Source organism: Oncorhynchus clarkii, chromosome 3 (genome assembly GCF_045791955.1).
Source record: "Oncorhynchus clarkii lewisi isolate Uvic-CL-2024 chromosome 3, UVic_Ocla_1.0, whole genome shotgun sequence".
In the NCBI taxonomy this organism is placed as follows: Eukaryota; Metazoa; Chordata; class Actinopteri; order Salmoniformes; family Salmonidae; genus Oncorhynchus; species Oncorhynchus clarkii.
In genome coordinates, this window is record NC_092149.1 from 67,016,195 (window position 1) to 67,035,926 (window position 19,732).

General features: G+C 39.7%; 2 protein-coding genes across 13 annotated transcripts in view; both read left to right on the forward strand.

Moving 5' to 3' along the window:
- Nucleotides 1-8,066, forward strand: part of LOC139401784 (nck-associated protein 1) — a 57,637-nt gene extending 49,571 nt beyond the window's left edge. For all 7 annotated transcript variants that reach the window (XM_071145791.1, XM_071145775.1, XM_071145760.1 and 4 more), the window contains 8 exons: nucleotides 579-672; nucleotides 932-1,014; nucleotides 1,193-1,273; nucleotides 1,526-1,619; nucleotides 4,441-4,557; nucleotides 4,757-4,866; nucleotides 5,642-5,731; nucleotides 6,896-8,066. In XM_071145791.1, coding sequence (XP_071001892.1) covers nucleotides 579-672; nucleotides 932-1,014; nucleotides 1,193-1,273; nucleotides 1,526-1,619; nucleotides 4,441-4,557; nucleotides 4,757-4,866; nucleotides 5,642-5,731; nucleotides 6,896-7,012 — 786 coding nt within the window. In that variant the 3' untranslated portion in view covers nucleotides 7,013-8,066. The remainder of the gene's footprint in view (nucleotides 1-578; nucleotides 673-931; nucleotides 1,015-1,192; nucleotides 1,274-1,525; nucleotides 1,620-4,440; nucleotides 4,558-4,756; nucleotides 4,867-5,641; nucleotides 5,732-6,895) is intronic.
- A 2,227-nt stretch (nucleotides 8,067-10,293) lies between these two features.
- On the forward strand, nucleotides 10,294-17,451 carry LOC139402236 (secreted frizzled-related protein 3-like). Of its 6 annotated transcripts, none has more exons than XR_011633250.1 (7): nucleotides 10,294-11,346; nucleotides 11,547-11,585; nucleotides 11,762-11,821; nucleotides 12,111-12,176; nucleotides 12,544-12,748; nucleotides 14,625-15,421; nucleotides 16,548-17,451. XR_011633250.1 is itself a non-coding variant. In XM_071146338.1 (6 exons), exons 1-6 carry the CDS (start codon nucleotides 10,887-10,889, stop codon nucleotides 14,761-14,763), a joined length of 969 nt encoding a protein of 322 aa, XP_071002439.1. In that variant the 5' UTR covers nucleotides 10,295-10,886; the 3' UTR covers nucleotides 14,764-17,451. The 6 variants fall into 6 exon arrangements, 3 of the variants coding, with proteins under 3 accessions (XP_071002439.1, XP_071002452.1, XP_071002458.1); XR_011633249.1 differs by having other exon boundaries at nucleotides 10,482-11,346; nucleotides 14,625-15,464; nucleotides 16,535-17,451; XM_071146338.1 differs by having other exon boundaries at nucleotides 10,295-11,346; nucleotides 14,625-17,451.
- Nucleotides 17,452-19,732: the final 2,281 nt, after the last annotated feature.

Below are 19,732 nucleotides of genomic sequence, written 5' to 3' on the forward strand. Positions count from 1 at the left end.
GATTCACAATCAGATGTAGGAATAAAGCATTGGTTTTATTCAGTCTCTGTACAAACCAAGCCATGTTCATCAAATGACTTAACACAAAACACGTTATCGGCGAACGCTCTCAAAGCAAACTGAACAAGTAGAAAGCATGCAACCCATTGTGAGCCGCACACATGACTGCCTGAACATTGCGCCAAGACACCCATCGCAAAAAAAGTACAGGCTTCTAATTTTGTTTGCATCCCAAATGACACCCTATTCCCTACATAGTGCAGTACTTTTGATCAGAGCCCATCATGCACTACTTTTGACCAGAGCCAAAGGTAGTGCAGTATATAGGCTCTGGCCAAAAGTAGTGCACTATATAGGGAATAGGGTGGCATTTGGGACAAACATTTGTAAGATCCCCCGCATAGTGCACCATCTGTTGATGGTAAGGGCCTTTTCCTGTTGTGCGAAAGAAGGGGAAAGTCTTTGGAATTAGGATCACTAGTTGATTCCCCAAATAATCCCCTCACCACTTAGGAGGCTCTCTCACTCTCCCACTTCTACTCCTCTCCCTCAACTCATTATTCTTCTCCTCTCCTCAGAAACTGGTGGTGGACAACGTTGAGATTCTGACCCAGATGAGGACCAGCTTTGACAAGCCTGAACACATGGCTTCTCTGTTCAAGAAGCTCTCATGTGGGTACTCTGTATTTATATTGGCCTGGTCAGAGTTTTCCTGGGCCAGACAGACACAAGGCTCAGTGCTGCCAAGTCCAAATAAGCAACATATACATTTCTCCCATAGTACTGTTCTGCCTACATGGCTTTGGTTATGGCTGCAGAAGGGAAAAAGTGACATAACAAAACACCTTAGTCTAATTTGCATACCTGTAAAATGACTAGAGACATGTCAGTTGTCTGTGAGACTTGCATGTTCTTTGTCTTGGTGTTACAGCAGTCGACAGTGTTCTGAAACGGATGACCATCATCGGAGTCATCCTCTCATTCCGATCCCTTGCTCAGGAGGCACTCCGAGATGTATGTCGGCCCTTTAACTTTCAACAACTTGAATGGCATCATATACACAATAAAGTACACAATTATTTTGATCGGTCTCAAGCTGGTTTTCTCATATTACACCCTATGCCAAAGTTAGTTTAATTTAATATTTCTGTCATTGTATTGAAATAAAGCATGATCCTCTTCTTGTCACCAGGTGTTGTCCTGCCACATCCCATTCCTGGTGAGCTCAGTGGAGGATTTCAAGGATCACATTCCAAGAGAGACCGACATGAAGGTGAGAGACACAGTAGGACCTTTAAATTAAGCTTAATGTGGTCAAGGTTGTGGGTTTAGTTCTGACATGGATCTCATTAGAATACTAAGTCCCACAAGGTTCACATACACATACATTGTACTGTACATTTCTTTGGATTTAAGCATCTGCTAAGTGGCATAGCTATATAATTATGAATATTATATATGAATGGCTATTGTGTTTGAAGCAGTCTGATTCTCTGATGTCCTTTATGTCTCTGTTGATCATAAGGTGGCCATGAATGTGTATGAGCTGTCATCTGCAGCAGGTCTGCCCTGTGAGATAGATCCTGCCTTAGTGGTGGCCCTCTCCTCTCAGAAGTCAGGTGAGATAGGATGCACCATAGACAGCCATTTTAGAATCTTAATAGATTTTCAAGACAATTTAAGTTAAAACTGTAGTACGGCCATTTAGGAACATTTAATGTCATCTTGGTAAGCAACTCCAGTGTATATTTGGCCTTGTGCTTTAAGTCCTGCTTATTGTCCTGCTGAAAGGTGAATTTGTCTCCCAGTGTCTGTTGGAAAGCAAACAGAACCGGGTTTTTCTCTAGTATTTTTACTTTGCTTAGCTGTATTCTTTTTATTTTTATCCTAAAAAACTCCCTAGTCCTTGCCGATGACAAGTATACCCATAACAGTCATGATTGTGTTTGGCCATCCCGAGATATGAGTCCTGATTGGTCTGTCATGTCACAGGGTTCTGTCTACAGAATGGGAGCTTTCCTAGTTAGTATATAGATCATCTTTGCTACCGCAGATTTTTTGGAAAGATATAGCTATGGACAACTGCAAAAGTGTTGCTACAGCTCCCTAAATTTAGCTGGGTTTAAGTAGAGAGACTTACTTTCTGGAGGACAATGCCATGCTGACTCACACGTGTTTACGTGGGTGGGGTGGGGCTAAGCCTTAAGAGGGTGTGAACGGTGCTGAATGGATATAAACAAAGAAGCGCTCTCTAGGAAGTGTGAAAATCTCTTCAAAATCTTTCAAGAGCATTTTCTCATATGTTGAATAACATGATTATCAACTTCTCCCATGTTTCCTCCAACTACAGTGTATTATACCATTTTGAACTTTTATAAAATATAAAAATAAAATTTGACTTAAGCCTCAATTGAGAAATCTGGACACATACACTATATATACAAAAGTATGTGGACACCCCTTCAAATGAGTGGATTTGTGAATTTCAGCCACACCCATTGATAGAGCCGTTATTGTGAAGTGGAAATGTCTAGGAGCAACAACGGCTCAGACACAAAGTGGTAGGCCTCACAAGCTCAGAGAACGGGACTGCCGAGTGCTGAAGCGCGTAGCGCGTAAAAATAATCTGTACTCGTTTGCAACACTCACTACCGAGTTCCAAACTGTCTCTGGAACCAACGTCAGCACAAGAACTGTCCGGAAGCTTCATGAAATGGGTTTCCATGGCCGAGCAGCCACACACAAGCCTAAGATCACCATGCGCAATGCCAATCGGCGGCTGGAGTGATGTAAAGCTCGCCGCCATGCTTCACCATCTGGCAGTCCGACGGACATATCTGTGTTTGGCCGATGCCAGGAGAACGCTACCTGCCCTAATACATAGTGCCAACAAATTTGGTGAAAGAGGAATAATGATCTGGGGCTGTTTTTCATGGTTCGGGCTAAGCCCCTTAGTTTTAGTGAAGGGAAATCTTAACACTACAGCATACAATGAATGACATTGTGGACGATTCTGTGCTCCCAACTTTGTGGCAACAGTTTTAGGAAGGCCCTTTTCTGTTTCAGCATGACAATGCCCCCGTGCACAAAGCGAGGTCCATACAGAAATAGTTTGCCGAGATCGGTGTGGAAGAACTTGACTGGCCTGCACAGAGCCCTGACCTCAACCCCATCGAACACCTTTAGGATAAAATAGAACACCCACTGAGAGCCAGACCTAATCGCCCAACATCAGTGCCCGACCTCACTAATGCTCTTGTGGCTGAATGGAAACCAGTCCCCGCAGCAATGTTCCAACATCTAGTTGAAAGCTTTCCCAGAAGAGTGGAGGCTGTTATAGCAGCAAAGAGGGGACCAACTCCATAATATCGCCCATGATTTTGGAATGAGATGTTTGACGAGCAGGTGTCCACATACTTGTGGTCATGTAGTGTATGTTAAGTTGTTTAGCTGAAATGATGACTATTACTCATATGCCTCATAGCCTCAGTTCCATGTCCACATGCTGTGTAAAGGGATAACTGACTCACTGTTGAAATCTCACAGTTTGAAAAGTAATCTGTCGATCATGTCAGAGAGCGTGAGAGTTGGACAAGCATTAGAACTGCATTCCACTCTGTAGTCAAAATCAAAGTTTTCATAAATGAAAAATAAATACGTCCTGCCAATTTCAGAATCGCAACAGATAGGCCAGGCATTTGTTTAGGTAACATTTGGACATGTTGATGCTTATGCACACTGGTATTAAGTTGTCAAGTCATGTAGCCTGCAGCCTTATCCACAAAGTCCAGTCCAATTTCTGCACCCAACAATTCCCTATATAGTGCACAAATGGGCCCTAGTTTGCTTCCCAAATGGCACCTTATTACTAGAGATTCCTCTCTGGGCGCATCCGAAATGGCACCCAACCCATATATAGGGGTTTGGTCAAAAGTTTTGCACTATATAGGAAAAGGGTGCCATTTAGGACGACGCCAATGGCTCTCCTCAAGTTCCCAACCCCTCTCTGTTGCTCTAAGGAAAATACTAAATAACATTGTTTTAACTCAGAGCTACTAAGAGCCCTGGGGGCCTTTTGGCCAGTGAAGACATTTCTGTTATACACCGCGGCTGTTTTTATACAAACCTCTGTTTACTTTCAAAATAGTTATCAACCCTCAACCTCATCTCCTCGTATGTGTCACAAATGGCACCCTATTCCCTATGTAGTGCACTACTTTTGACCTGGGCCCATAGGGAATAGTGTGCCATTTGGGAGGCACACCTACCCCTTATTGGGTCCACATAGTTGAATCCCCTCCCAGTCCTGTAAATATAAATTACAGTTAATTAGGGAGCCATAATGCAGTTTGTCTTGGCTAGAGGGTCTTCATTTTTGGATAATATCCATAATAGATCCCCCTGATGGTGTTAACGGACATTTCCTTTCTTTGGTAACAGAGAACATCAGTCCGGAGGAAGAGTACAAGATAGCGTGCCTGCTGATGGTCTTTGTGGCGGTCTCTATGCCCACCTTGGCAAGCAACGTCATGTCCCAGTATAGCCCTGCTATCCAAGGTACCTGTTCTTAGATACATGAAGTATATGTTCTATGTATATTATATGTTCTATGACATTTGTTGTTATATTTATTGATATGGTTCCTTCATAATTGTCCTTGTTAACAGAGCTGTGAGATACAGTAGACCGTTTTACCCACAGTGTTTAAAGACATAGTCGAGACACTAATATCTTCTTGTCTGTCATCCTTTCACAGGTCACTGCAACAACATCCACTGTCTGGCTAAAGCTATAAACCAGATCGCTGCAGCTTTATTCACCATCCACAAGGGCAGCATCGAGGACCGCCTCAAAGAGTTCCTCGCAGTACGTTTTATAGTGATAGTCCATTTGGTTTATACCACACATTTATCTTCACCCTTTTTAATTATTTATTATAAGCAGCTCTCTTCCTTCATCTGTTTTATATTTATTCTCTATTTGGGCCTGCATCAAAAGTTGTGCACTATGTAGGGAATAGGGTTCTATTTGGGACGCATCCATGTTTAAATACACACAATGTGGGAAAAGGCAGGATAATTTTTTATTTTCATAACCAGGATTTAAAAACATTAATGTTCCATAAACCTTCTGTGATTCTAAATCATTTTTATTTTAATATCTTAAATGAATTTTTCTGCATGACTAGTGATTTTTCGGCATTGCTGAGGGGGAGGGCACAGCGACCTACTAACCTTGTTTTCCCCTCTATGTATTTCCATTGGAATTATTCCTCAATGTCCTGTTGCTTTTAATTGTGTTCCAATAATGTATTACTATAACAGTGTTGAAATCTTTAGTGCTGTTTCCCATCTGAAACCATGTGAGACACAGCCCAAGCCAGGTCCTCTTTGAAATGCTGTGTTTAAATCCATGTGTCAAAGCTGAACCCACATGGCAAGTTTAGAATGGTAAACTGGTGGTTTGGGGTTATTCATAGTGACTGTGTTATAGACTTTAAATGTCCAGTAACATTGTAAAACTGATGGAAAGAGACACAAGTGCTTCTACACTTTCAGGGTCGGTTTCCCCAGACACAGATAAAGCTTAGTACTGGACAACAAAAAAATCTGATTTAATTTGTTCTTTCTCTCCTGTGCAGCTTGCCTCCTCCAGTTTGTTGAAGATCGGCCAGGAGACTGACAAAACCACAACAAGGAACAGAGAATCTGTCTACTTGCTCCTGGACATGGTGAGTCACATACTGTATGAGTGTGTCCCAAATGGTACCCTATTCCATATATAAGGAATAGGGTGCCATTTGGGATCCGGACTAAACTACAACACACGTCATGTTCTATTTAACCTTTATTTAAGTCCCGTTAAGGTCAGAATAACTATTTCCCAAAGGGAGACCTGGGAAAGTCATTTAAGAGAGTCATATACTATTAATTTACGATACTATATCAAACCGAATGACTAAGAATGATAAAGTTATGCCTACTCTAGCTATCAAGTTGTCACATCCTCTGACTATCATCTCGCTACCATCTTAACATGTTGTCCCATCATCTAACTATCACCTAGCTATCATAGCACAGTGTCACATCTAGCTATCATCTAACACGTTGTCACATCCTCTAACTAACATTTAGCTATCATCTAACACGTTGTCACATCATCTAGCTATCATCTAACACGTTGTCACATCATCTAGCTACCATCTAACACGTTGTCACATCATCTAGCTATCATCTAACACGTTGTCACATCATCTAGCTATCATCTAACACATTGTCACATCATCTAGCTACCATCTAACACATGTAATATACTTGTTCTAAGGTCAACATTCTCATTAGTCTCTGGCCAGCCCAAAGCAGAAATAAAATAAAGAGAATCGCAAACCTCTTTCGACTTGAAAATGAACAGAGCACTATTTTATTTGACTGTGTATTGAAAGTTACATATGCAGTCATGCATACACATGTATTGTCTGTTGATCAGGGGGGCTTACTGGTCTGTAGGATTTGTAATTACTTGACTTTGAAGAATATTGTAATGGAGGGAGGTTTTTGAATAGAAAGACAACCAGGGTGGAAAGAAGGAAGAATCACCCACAGTTTTTATCCTGTAGTGGAACTGGCATAATATAGAACACACACACCCTTATGCCTTAGCAATGGTGCTACTCTGCCTCAATAATATAGAGAACAAGGCAAAATCACAAAAGTATGATTAAACTCAGTTTGCATCCCAAATGGTTCCCTATATAGCGCACTTCCTTTGACCAGAGACGTATGTGGGCCCTGGTCTAAAGTACTGCAATATATAGGGAATGGGAAGCTATTTGAGACATTCTCACAGTGGTTATTTTAGGTTCTATCCATATCCATCCATGTGTTCTCTCTACCAGATTGTGCAGGAGTCCCCGTTCTTGACCATGGACCTTCTGGAGTCCTGCTTCCCCTATGTGCTGCTCCGTAATGCATACCATGCTGTCTACAAGCAGAGTGTGTCTTCCTCCGCCTGAGAGCCCTGAGAGGAGGAGAGGAAAGAATGGGTTAGAGGAAAGAGAGATTAGAAGAGGGAGAGAGCGAGTGAGAGACTCCTCACCTTGTCTGGAGTTCAGCATGCAGATAGTGAAGAGGAGACACGGGCCGTATGTATCAAGCGTCTCAGAGTAGGAGTGCTGATTTGGGATAAGTGTTGCCTTTTTAGATCATAATGAATAACTTTAACTTGACAGGGGGAGACCTGATCCTAGATCAGCACTTATACTCTGAGAAGCTTGATATATGCAGGCAGCCCCAGAGCTCTTTACTGAGAATATAAATATATGGCTTTGGACAACATGAGTCTTATATGATGATATGACCATTGTGGGTGTGCTGTGTTTCAACTTACAGTCTTAAAGAAAACAAAAAAATAGTATTATTGGTTTTGTGGGATCAGGGTTTTTCTTTTCATACAGTTTTATGAATTAATCATTTGTTTACTTAATCTGATGTAAGCTTTGTTGACAATGATCCGTGACAATACACTACTACTTAATTTAATTTTTGAATATTGTCTTAATTTTTAACCCATTCAATATTTAGAAACTTAACACTAAAAATGCTATTATCGGTGAAGGGGAATGTGCAAAACTAATTGCAGATATTTGGAAAATGATGATACACAGTTATATTCATCATCATTATCTGTCGGTTATTACAGTATGTGTATCTTTGTGAATTTGTGTTATTTACATTTTTTGTGTTTCTTTGAGATATTTGCCAAACTGTTGAGAAAACATAGCATCTTATATTATTTGGAGCTAACCTGAAATGTTGGTATTAAACTTAAATATTATGAAAACTGATGGTTGATATTTGTACAAAGCATAGAATAATTTTTTAACTAAATGCCTCATTGGCATAACTACTCCATAGTACCTGTCTGTACGGTATATAATAAACATTCTTTCATATTTATTGAATGTTTATACATAGTTTTCCTTTTACCACTTTTATATGTTTTCAATGTTTCAATGAACCGTGTATCCTCCATAACGTGATAAATAAATCTTAGGCTATATCCACTTACTGGCCTAGAGTCTCATTTGTTTCAAATGTTTGAATACACTTCAGGATATAAGCTGCACACAAAATACCATACATACTCACACACACACAGATTTGCTATGATTAGCCCAATAATTTTAACTTGAGTGTTTCCACTTGAGACATTTGTTGAGGGAAATTTCCACAGTTCTAACTATCACAATTGGCAGCAAATTGACTCACATCTGACCTGATTGTCATGTGTTATTGAGTTTGCTTCTCAGTGCTTAGAACTTTAAGGTCTTTCCTAGTAACAGTTTCCTTTTTTGTATGTAGGCCAACATTGGTCTTGGTTGTTTTGTGTATTTTTTTTTTTTTTTTTTGCTGTCAAAATATTAGTGGGGAAGTGTTCCCATGGCCTGAGAACACAGAGTCCTGGCAGGCAGCCCTCACATTGATGTTTCCCTGGTCATGTTGTTAAACACCCCTCAGTCACATGATCACAGGAACGAGCGCGTGCACACACACACAATCCATGATCCAGTTTGACGAGGAACAAACATGAACATTCTAATAATGGCTGGCAAGGTCAATCAGAAGTCCCTTTGATCTTCTACAAATCTAAACCTTAAATCCTAAATCTGCTCTCTATTCCACTTTTACTGTATGTGTGATAAACTAAACAAAAAGGTATGTTAAAAAGCTTTCATAAGACTAATTTGCTCCACTTTACTTAATGTTGCATGGATCCAGTTCATTCTGAAATAGAGAACACTGAAATGGTGAATACTGGATCTTATTTCACAATCTGACCCTATATGACCTCTTGGTCAACTTGTAATGTAAACAATCCCTCTAAAATCCTCCATGCTGACCATTGTACACTGTTTAGTATATCGAATCCCTGAGCTGAAAAGGTACAAATCTGAACAAGTCAGTTAACCCACTGTTTCCCAGTAGGCCATCATTGTAAATAAGAATTTGTTCTTAACTGACTTGCCTAGTTAAATAAAGGTAACATTTTAAAAATGTAAAATTCCTCAAATCTGTGTCTTGACACAATCCTGTCTCGGAGCTCTGCTGAAAATATCTTCGAACTCTTGGCTTGGTTTTTGCTCTGACATACAATGCCAACTGTGGGACCTTATATAGACAGGTGTTATATAGACAGCCTTTCCAAATCATGTCCATCAATTGAATTTACCACAGGTGGACTCCAATCAAGTTGTAGAAACATCTCAAGGATGATCAATGAAAACAGGATGCACCTGAGCTCAATTTCGAGTCTCATAGCAGGGTCTGGGTTCTGAATATTTATGTAAATAAGGTTTTTCTGATTTGTTTGTTTTTAAACCTGTTTATGCTTTGTCATTATGGGGTATTGTGTGTAGATTGATGTGGGAAACATGTATTTAATAAATGGTAGAACAAGGACGAAATGTAACAACATGTGGAAAAAGTCATGGGGTCTGAATACTTTCTGAATGCACTGTAAAAAATACACACACTACCGGTCAAAACTTTTAGAACACCTACTCATTCAAGGGTTTTTCTTTATTGTACTATTTCCTACATTGTAGAATAATAGTGAAGACATCAAAACTATGAAATTACTCATATGGAATCATGTAGTAACCAAAGAAGTGATAAACAAATCAAAATATATTTTATATTGGAGATTTTTCAAACACTCTTGGCATTCTCTCAACCAGCTTCACCTGCAATGAATTTCCAACAGTCTCCGGCCTGTGTAAGGCCTATTTGACCAAGAAGGAGAGTGATGGTGCTGCATCAGATGACCTGGCCTCCACAATCATCCGACCTCGACCCAATTGAGATGGTTTGGGATGAGTCGGACGGCAGAGTGAAGGAAAAGCATCAAACAAGTGCTCAGCATATGTGGGAACTCCTTCAACGGTTGGAAAAATCATTGCAGGTGAAGCTGGTTGAGAGAATGCTAAGAGTGTGCAAAGCTGTTATCAAGGCAAAGGGTGGCTATTTGAAGAATCTCAAATATAAAATATATTTTGATTTGTTTAACACTTTTTTGGTTGCTACATGATTCCATATGTGTAATTTCATAGTTGTCTTCACTATTATTCTACAATGTAGAAAATAGTACAAATAAAGAAAAACCCTTGAATGAGTAGGTGTGTCCAAAAATAAAGAAAAACCCTTGAATGAGTAGGTGTGTCCAAAAATTAAGAAAAACCCTGAATGAGTAGGTGTGTCCAAACTTTTGACTGGTACTGTATATATATATATTTGCGTGTGTGGAAATTGATCCGCCAGTTGCCCATCCCAGAACTAGTTTAATGTACATATTTTTCAAAGAAGGCTATGGGGCAAGTTCTCCAGTCCTGCTTGGTGTTGGCTTGAATCAGGAGTAGGAGGAGGGTCAGACAGGCATGATGATGATAGAGGAAATTTGTAAAGGGTAAAAAAGCTGGTCCCGCAGACTGAGGTCAGTCCGATTCCAACGAGCAATCACTGCAGTGCTAACTTGTCTGGGAAGGAGGAGATAGAGAGAGCGGAGCCACAAGCCCACCCGCAATATGATCACACACGCGCCAATGGAATAAGCAACAAAACAGTTGGAAATCGAAATCAATCTTCACCGTCCACGAGGAATTCGATATCAAATAGGTTATTTTGGTTTTACGCACAAAAGATGACGTTTGAACCTCTTTCCTTTTACGTGACGCAAAGTTTAGACACGTCCGGGTAGACAGACAACTTTAGGCTAGCTATATATTTTAGGATTTCATTACGATTTTAAGTTTATCCATTCTGACTTCATAACGAGACATTGCATTTAGATTTATTGTTTATCCTAAACCAACTGCCAGCATATAACTGAGGATGATCATGTTTTCCCACGAGTTATTCGTCTCCTTCCTCGCGGTTACCTGTCTGTTTAGTATACCCAGGGCGTCTTCGGCGGCATGTGAGCCCATTCGGATCCCTCTGTGCAAGTCCATGCCCTGGAACATGACGAAAATGCCCAACCACCTCCACCACAGCACCCAGGCGAACGCAGTCCTGGCCATTGAGCAGTTTGAAGGGCTTCTTGGCACCCAGTGTAGTACAGATTTACTGTTCTTTCTGTGCGCCATGTACGCCCCAATATGCACGATTGACTTCCAACACGACCCTATCAAGCCCTGCAAGTCGGTGTGTGAGCGTGCGAAATGCGGCTGTGAACCTGTGATGAAACGGTATAATCACACCTGGCCAGAGAGCTTGGCCTGCGAGGATCTGCCAGTCTACGACCGGGGAGTCTGTATCTCACCTGAGGCCATTGTAAAAGCAGAAGGACCAGGTAGGATATGGGGGATTATGATGATGAAGATTCCATAGCGTAGTTCTGAAATAGGTATTGTGAATAAATACAGGCTAACTCACATAATAAAGACAAAGATAAAAGGAAAAAAGTATGACGATGAGAATATCTGTAGTCTATAAAATACTCTACAGCAGCCGCTTATAGGTAAACTTTATTTATCCCTGTCTGTTACTTAGACAACCCTTACTATCAGGACCCCACAAAATGCTCACCTGGTAAGATGCATGTGGCCCTTGAATGTTCTGTGAATTAAACATGACCATTTATTATGTTACCACTATAAAATGACAAAAAAAAATGGAACTACACTGGCCTATGACATTAGAGGCTACTTGTGAAGTTAATACTGTTATTGAGTGAAAATGTTCTCATCATAGTTGGTTTTATTCAGAATCAACTCCTGACTTTCCAAGTGATTCTCACAATGTCAACTGTAAAGGAGCCAACAATGGTAAAATAATAATCACATTTTCTTTGCTTCATCAAACATTTGGATACTTTTACATGGAGCTGTTAGTACATACTGCAAATGTAGCTTTAAAATTATGTTTGGCTATTGAATTTAGTGCAAAATAATCTGAACAGTATTATATTAGAATATGGTATAGATTTTCACCTCATGTTTTTCATTACATGAATTTCAAGAATGTCATTTTGCTATTCAAAAACATGTAGATTTATAGGGCTATTTCAATCCCAGATGTTCTACAATGTATCAAATTATTCATTTATTGTTTCAGATCGTTGCAAGTGCAAGTCAGTTAAACTGGGTCTCAAGACCTACCTAAAGAATAATTACAACTATGGTGAGCTATTACATATTTACTATTTTCTGAATGATTTTCATAGGCAATTCTTTTTGCAGTTCATAAGAGTGGGAACATATTATAGAATGAGAGTGATGTAGTTACTTAGAAGCTGATTATAACAATGCATGATTTTATCATTGTCCTAAAACTCTAAAGGATGATTTTCTAGACACAGATTGCTTTTTAGTCCAGGACTATAAATGTATTCTCAATGGAATCTCCTCCAAAAGTAGTCTTGGACTAGGCTTAGTTAGTTTCCAGGAAACCGGCCCCATATGTTCAGTCAAACAAGTAGGCTTCAAATGTAAAGTATCCTTTAAAATAATCAAACAAACTAAAATCATGTTTAATGTTTTCTTCCCAGTGATTCGTGCAAGGGTGAAGGAGATTAAAAACAGGAATCATGACTTGAGTGCAATCGTGGAGGTCAAAGACATCCTGAAGTCTTCCTTTGTTAACATCCCTCGTGATACCGTCACACTGCACTACAACTCTGGCTGTCCCTGTCCTCCTCTCACCGCCAACGACGAGTACATCATCATGGGTTATGAGAATGAGGAGAGGTCCAGGTATGTCTTGAGCCAGTCATATTACTGGCTCTCTAATAGCAACAATCATTCATGGGATAGTTGACTATTGTCTACATCAGGATAGCGGTCAATTCCAATTCCAAATGTCATAATTGAAAAGCAATGGAGCTGAAATGGAATGGAATTCACAGCGTACTTTCTGAATTGACGAAATTGAAATGTAAACAACTCCGACCCGGTTCTTCATTTAATTAAGGAAGGCTGTAGGACCTACTGTAGCCTACAATCATTCATGGGATAGTTGACTATTGTAGTTCATACCACATTGTAACTCATGCCACCTATAGTGTCTTCAGAAAGTATTTACACCCCTTGGCTTTTTTTCAATTTTGTTGTGTTAAAATGTATTTAATTTAGGTTTAATTTATTTGCACCAAAGAAAAGTGATAAACAACAATACAGATGAAAACAAAATAAAAAATGATGTGCAGGTATGGTTGGAAGGACAAGGGCTTTATATGAAAACACAGAAAATATATACAATACATAAGTACAAAAATAAAAAAGGCTTGTTAAAACAAATAACAAAACCTGCTAATCACAAATGTACAAATGAACGGATCAACAATCACAAAAAAATCCAAATAAACGGTACATATTTTGTTTAAATGTGTGTGTGGATGTAAGAGTTGGGCTATATGGAGGAGATTACTGAGTAGTTTGGTTCATCAGGCTGACCCCCAATCTTGAGTTGAAGTTATTGAGGTTTTGGCAATGTGAAGATAACAATTCCAGAGTATGGTACCTTTGGTATCTGATAGAGAATTGACTATGTGAGGTGCGGCAGTGTGGAGGGTGAAGGTTATTGCAGTGTCTTGTGTTTATCTAGATGGATTTCAGAATTAACCATTGAAGGGTTTAGGGAGGTAGAAGTTGCCAGGCACGCTGATTTGAGTGTGTCAAGAACTGCAACACTGATGGAATGTTCACACTCAACAGTGTCCCATATGTATCAAGAATGGTCCACCACCCAAAGGACATCACAGGTATATGGCAACCGCCTCAAGGAACAATAAAAAACACAATATTTACATCTTACAGTTAAATGAGGAAAAGGAATGACACAACTGTGGGAAGCATTGGAGTAAACATGGGCCAGCATCCCTGTGGAATTCTTGACACATTACGACAACACAGCCCCAATTAATTGAGGCTGTTCTGGGGGCAAAAGGGGGTGCAACTCAGTATTAGGAATGTGTTCCTAATGTTTTGTACCCACAGTGTATATGTCTTGTTCTTTTAGGTTATTGTCCTGCTGAAAGTTGAATTAGTTTCCCTGTGTCTGTTGGAAAGCAGACTGAACCAGGTTTTCCTAAAGGCTTTTGCCTGTGTTAAGCTCCATTCTGTTTATTTTTATCAACATAAAAAAACTCTCTAGTCCTTGCCAATGACAAGCATACCCATAACATGATGCAACCACCACCCTTCTGGATAATATGAAGGGAAAATACTCCCTGGTCTTTGTGGTTGAATCTGTGCTTAATTCACTGCTCAACTCGGGGACCTTTACAATTATCTGTATGTGTCGGGTACAGAGATGGGGTAGTCATTTTAAAATCATGTTAACAATTATTATTGCACACAGTGTCCATGCAACTTATTATGTGACTTGTTAAGCTTATTTCTACTTCTGAATGTATTTAGGCTTGCCATAACAAAAGGGTTGAACACTATTGAATCAAGACATTTCAGCTTTTCATTTCTAATTAATTTGTAAACATTTCTAAAAACAAAATTCCACTGACATTATGGGGTATTGATCATTGTCACAAAATCTCAACACAACAAAATGTGGAACAAGTCAAGGGGTGTGTGTACTTTCTGAAGGCACTGTACCTGTCTGTCATACATGTAGGCTTCTGCTCATCGAAGGCTCCATTGCACAGAAGTGGAAGGACCGTATGGGGAGGAAGGTGAGGCGTTGGGACCAGGTACTGAGGGACCAGAGCCGGGGGAACTCTGGCAGAAGCAATATGCGGCGGACCCACCACTGATCAACCAAGGCGTGTCCCTGTGCAGTGATGACATGGTTGCAAAATTCCTCTAACTTCCCAGGTTTTCTAGAAATCTTGGTTTGGTGATTTTGGGAATCATGAGGAAATAAGCAGGAAATCTGCAGTCGTTAAACCAGGATTTATGGAAAACCTGGGAATTTGGGGAAAGTTACAGAAATTTTGCAGCCCCAAGGGATGACATATGGGACAACATAACAAGATGGAAAGAAAAGTGTTTGCAGACAGAAAACTGAGAAATTGCACTATTGCACGTTTATTTTTTAACCATTGTCACAATTTAGATAAGTCATAGCTGAATGTAGATCATTTTTTAGTTGTTGTTTTGTATTATTTTTGTTTAATTCTTTGTTTTCATAATCTTTTTTTTGCACAAACAACATTTTCATTTAATCGTGCTAAATGTGTGGGTATACAGTTGGAGAATGATTGGGAGCCTTGCATGGGACTTTGCTGGAGGAGTGACAATGACTGCATCCCAAATGGCACCCTATTACTACCTACAGTACCAGTCAAAAGTTGGGACACACCTAATCATTCAAGGGTTTCTTTATTTTTACTATTGTCTACTTTGTAGAATAATATTGAAGACATCAAAACTATGAAATAACACATATGGAATCATGTAGTAACCCAACAAGTGTTAAACAAATAAATATATTTCATATTTGAGATTCTTCAAAGTAGCCATCCTTTGCCTTTGACAGCTTTGCACACTCTTGGCATTCTCTCAACCAGCTTCACCTGGAATGCTTGTCCAACAGTCTTGAAGGAATTCCCACATATGCTGAGCACTTGTTTCCTTCACTCTGTGGTCCAACTCCTCCCAAACCATCTCAATTGGGTTGAGGTCGGGTGATTGTGGAGGCCAGGTCATCTGATGCAGCACTCCATCACTCTCTTTGGTCAAATAGCCCTTACACAGGCTGTAGGTGTATTTTGGGTCATTGTCCTGTTGAAAAACAAATGATAGTCCCACTAATTGCAAACCAGATGGGATGGCGTATCGCTGCAGGATGCCCTGGTAGCCATGCTGGTTAAGTGTGCCTTTAATTCTAAATAAATCATTGACAGTGTCACCAGCAAAGCACCATCATACCTCCTCCTCCATGCTTCACAGTGGGAACCACACATGCGGAGATACTCTGCGTCTCACAAAGACATGATGGGTGGAACCAAAACTCTCAAATTTGGACTCATCAAACCAAAGGACAGATTTCCACTGGACTAATGTCCATTGCTCGTGTTTCTTGGCCCAAGCAAGTGTCTCCTTTATTATTGGTGTCCTTTAGTAGTGGTTTCTTTGCAGCAATCCGACCATGAAGGCCTGATTTACGCAGTTACTTGAACTCTGTGAAGCATTTATTTGGGCTGCAATTTCTGAGACTGGTAACTCTAATGAACTTATCCTCTGCAGCAGAGGTAACTCTGGGTCTTCCTTTCCTGTGGCGGTCCTCATGAGAGCCAGTTTCCTCATCGCGATTGATGGTTTTTCAGACTGCAGTTGAAGAAACTTTAAAAGTTATTTACATTTTCCATATTGACTGACCTTCATGTCTTAAAGTAACAATGGACTGTTGTTTCTCTTTGCTAATTTGAGCTGTTCTTGCCACAATATGGACTGGGTCTTTTACCAAATAGTGCTATCTTCTGTATACCACCCCTACCTTGTCACAACACAACTGATTGTCTAAAATGCATTAAGAAGGACATAAATACAAGTTTAAGAAGGCACCTCATGAAGCTGGTTGAGAGAATGCCAAGAGTGTGCAAAACTATCATCAAGGCAAAGGGTGGCTACTTTGAAGAATCTAAAATGTATTTTGATATAACACTTTTTGGCTTACTACACGATTCCATGTGTGTTATTTTGTAGTTTTGATGTAATCGCTATTATTCTACAATGTAGCAAATAATAAAAATAAGGAAAAACTCTGGAATGAGTAGGTGTGTCCAAACTTTTGACTGGTACTGTATATAGTGCACTACTTTTGACCAGAGCCCGGTGAATGGGTTGCAATTTGGGAAGCACAATTATCAGAAGCACTCTAAAGTAAAAATATCTATATTTATCTAGCAGCTAGACTGCACATTGGATGAAGTGGATGTCTGTCTTTAAGATACCAAACTGCATTAATATGATGGGGTGCTCTGTTAAGCTTTATTTCCTTCAAAGGAAACACAAATGAGTTGTAATCTGGCTACAGCTGCAATGAATGTTCACCTACAAAATGATTAAACACATTTCAAAGGAGAAAAAGGAACAAGAGAGGAGAGAGGGTATATTTTTGGAGTATGCAAAGAAACGGCAGAATAATCCTAGAGGACAGAGTATATCATGTAATTGATGACAACATTGAGATATTTAAATAATGATTGGTTTACATGTAATCTCTCTCGCACAAAAAGTTTGAATTGCTTGCTTATGTTTCACATGCTTTGTAGCTCAGATGTAGCAAGATGATTTACAAAGCGTCTTTCTTACAGACGTTTTTGGTGCTTTGGGTTTTTCTAAACTGAACTGTTGATCTATACATCACTGGTTTGACGTCATACACAACATACAAACATATATCAATCTATGAAATGCTAACGACCTTTCAATTGTGATTGTAAATCTGGTTTCAGTGTTTTATTAAACATTGTCTGGCTGGTGTCATGACCAACACATACTCCATGTCTGTCTGGGGTTCAAGAAGAGATCATTTATCATGAAATCAGCATTACATGCTACACTTGCACATAAAGGATCAGAAAATAATTTGTATAAAAACAACTATTGTCCTCAGCAAACACCTAGTGTACAGTATTACCCTGCCCTGTAAAGCCGAGCCTACTTGAAGAACTCAATCTGTCCACAAACTGTAAATGTAAAACTGAAACTGTAAATTGACAGGAGTAAACTGTAACATGGGTAGACTTTACTCGGCTAGCCTACACACCTCCACATATTGAGAGAAGCTGGGTGAGGGGTCTAGACTCTAAATTAACAGGAGTAAAAAGAGGAATGAACAGTCAAGTGTCTTGTTTAGGAAACTAAGGGGTTAGAATATGGACTGATAGTTAAATAGTTAACCAAACAGCTATCTGGACTGATAGTTCAATAGTTAACCAAACAGCTATCTGGACTGATAGTTCAATAGTTAACCAAACAGCTATCTGGACTGATAGTTCAATAGTTAACCAAACAGCTATCTGGACTGATAGTTCAATAGTTAACCAAACAGCTATCTGGACTGATAGTTCAATAGTTAACCAAACAGCTATCTGGACTGATAGTTCAATAGTTAACCAAACAGCTATCTGGACTGATAGTTCAATAGTTAACCAAACAGCTATCTGGACTGATAGTTCAATAGTTAACCAAACAGCTATCTGGACTAATTATTCAGCTGAGTTATGGCTTGGGGTTAGAAGCCGTTTCAGGTCTTGTTGGTTCAAGAGTTGGTGCATTGGTACCGCTTGCCGTGCGGTAGCAGACAGAACAATCAATGACTTGGTTGGCTGGAGTCTTTGACAATTTTTAGGGCCTTCCTCTGACACCGCCTTGTATATAGGTCCTGGATGGCAGGGAGCTCGGCCCCAGTGATGTATTGGGCCAGCCGCACTACCCTAGTGCATTGTGGCTGAATGCCAAGAAGTTGCTATACCAAGCGATGATGTAGCCAAGCAAGATGCTCTCAATGGTGCAGCTATAGAACTTTATGAGGGTCTGAGGGCCCATGCCAAATATTTTCAGCCTCCTGAGGGGGAAGAGGCGTTGTCGTGCCCTCTTCACGACTATGTTGGTACAATGCCATCAGAAAGTATTCACACCCCTTGACTTTTTCCACATTTTGTTGAGTTACAGCCAGAATTTAAAATGGATAAAATGTAGATGTTGAGTCACAGACCTACACACAATACCCCATAATGCCAAATTCATTAAAAATGAAAGTTGAAATGTCTTGAGTCAAGAAGTATTCAACCCCTTATGGCAAGCCTAAATAAGTTTAGGAGTAAAAATTTGCTTAACAAGTCATATGAGTTGCATGGACACTGTGCAATAATAGGCTTTATGATGCTTCTTGAATGACTACCTCATCTCTGTACCCCACACATACAATGATCTGTAAGGTCCCTCAGTCAAGTAGTACATTTCAAACACAGATTCAACCACAAAGACCAAAAAGGTTTTTGCCTCGCAAAGAGCGGCACCTATTGTTAAATGGGTATAAATACAAAGAATAAACAGACATTGAATATCCCTTTGAGCATGGTGAAGTTATTAATTACACTTTGGATGGTGTATCAATACACCCAGTCACTACAAAGATACAGGCGTCCTTCCTAACTCAGTTGCTGGAGAGGAGAGGCCAATGGTGACTTTACAACATTTAGTTTAATGGCTGTGATAGGAGAAAACTGAGAATGGATCAACAACAACATAGTTACTCCACAATACTAACCTAAATGACAGAGTGAAAAAAAGGAAGCCTGTACAGAATAAAAATATTCCAAAACATGCCTCCTGTTTGCAATAAGGCACAAAAGTAAAACTGCAAAAAAAAAAGGGTAAAGAAATGTACTTTATGTCCTGAAAAATAAAGCATTATGTGTGGGGCTAATCCAACACAACACATCACACCACTTCATATTCCTAAACTGTGGTTGCATCATGTTATGGGTATGTTTGTTATGGGTATGCTTGTCATCGCCAAGCACCAGGGAGATTTTTGGGGGGATATAAAGAAACAGAATACAGCTAAGCACAGGCTAAATCCTATAGGAAAACCTGGTTCAGTCTTCTTTCCACCAGACACTGGGAGACAAATTCACCTTTCAGCAGGACAATAACATAAAACACAAGGCCAATTACACTGAATGTTTCTGAGTGGTCAAGTAACAGTTTGAACTTAAATTGTCTTGAAATTCTATGGCCAGAATTGAAAATGGCTGTCTAGCAATGATC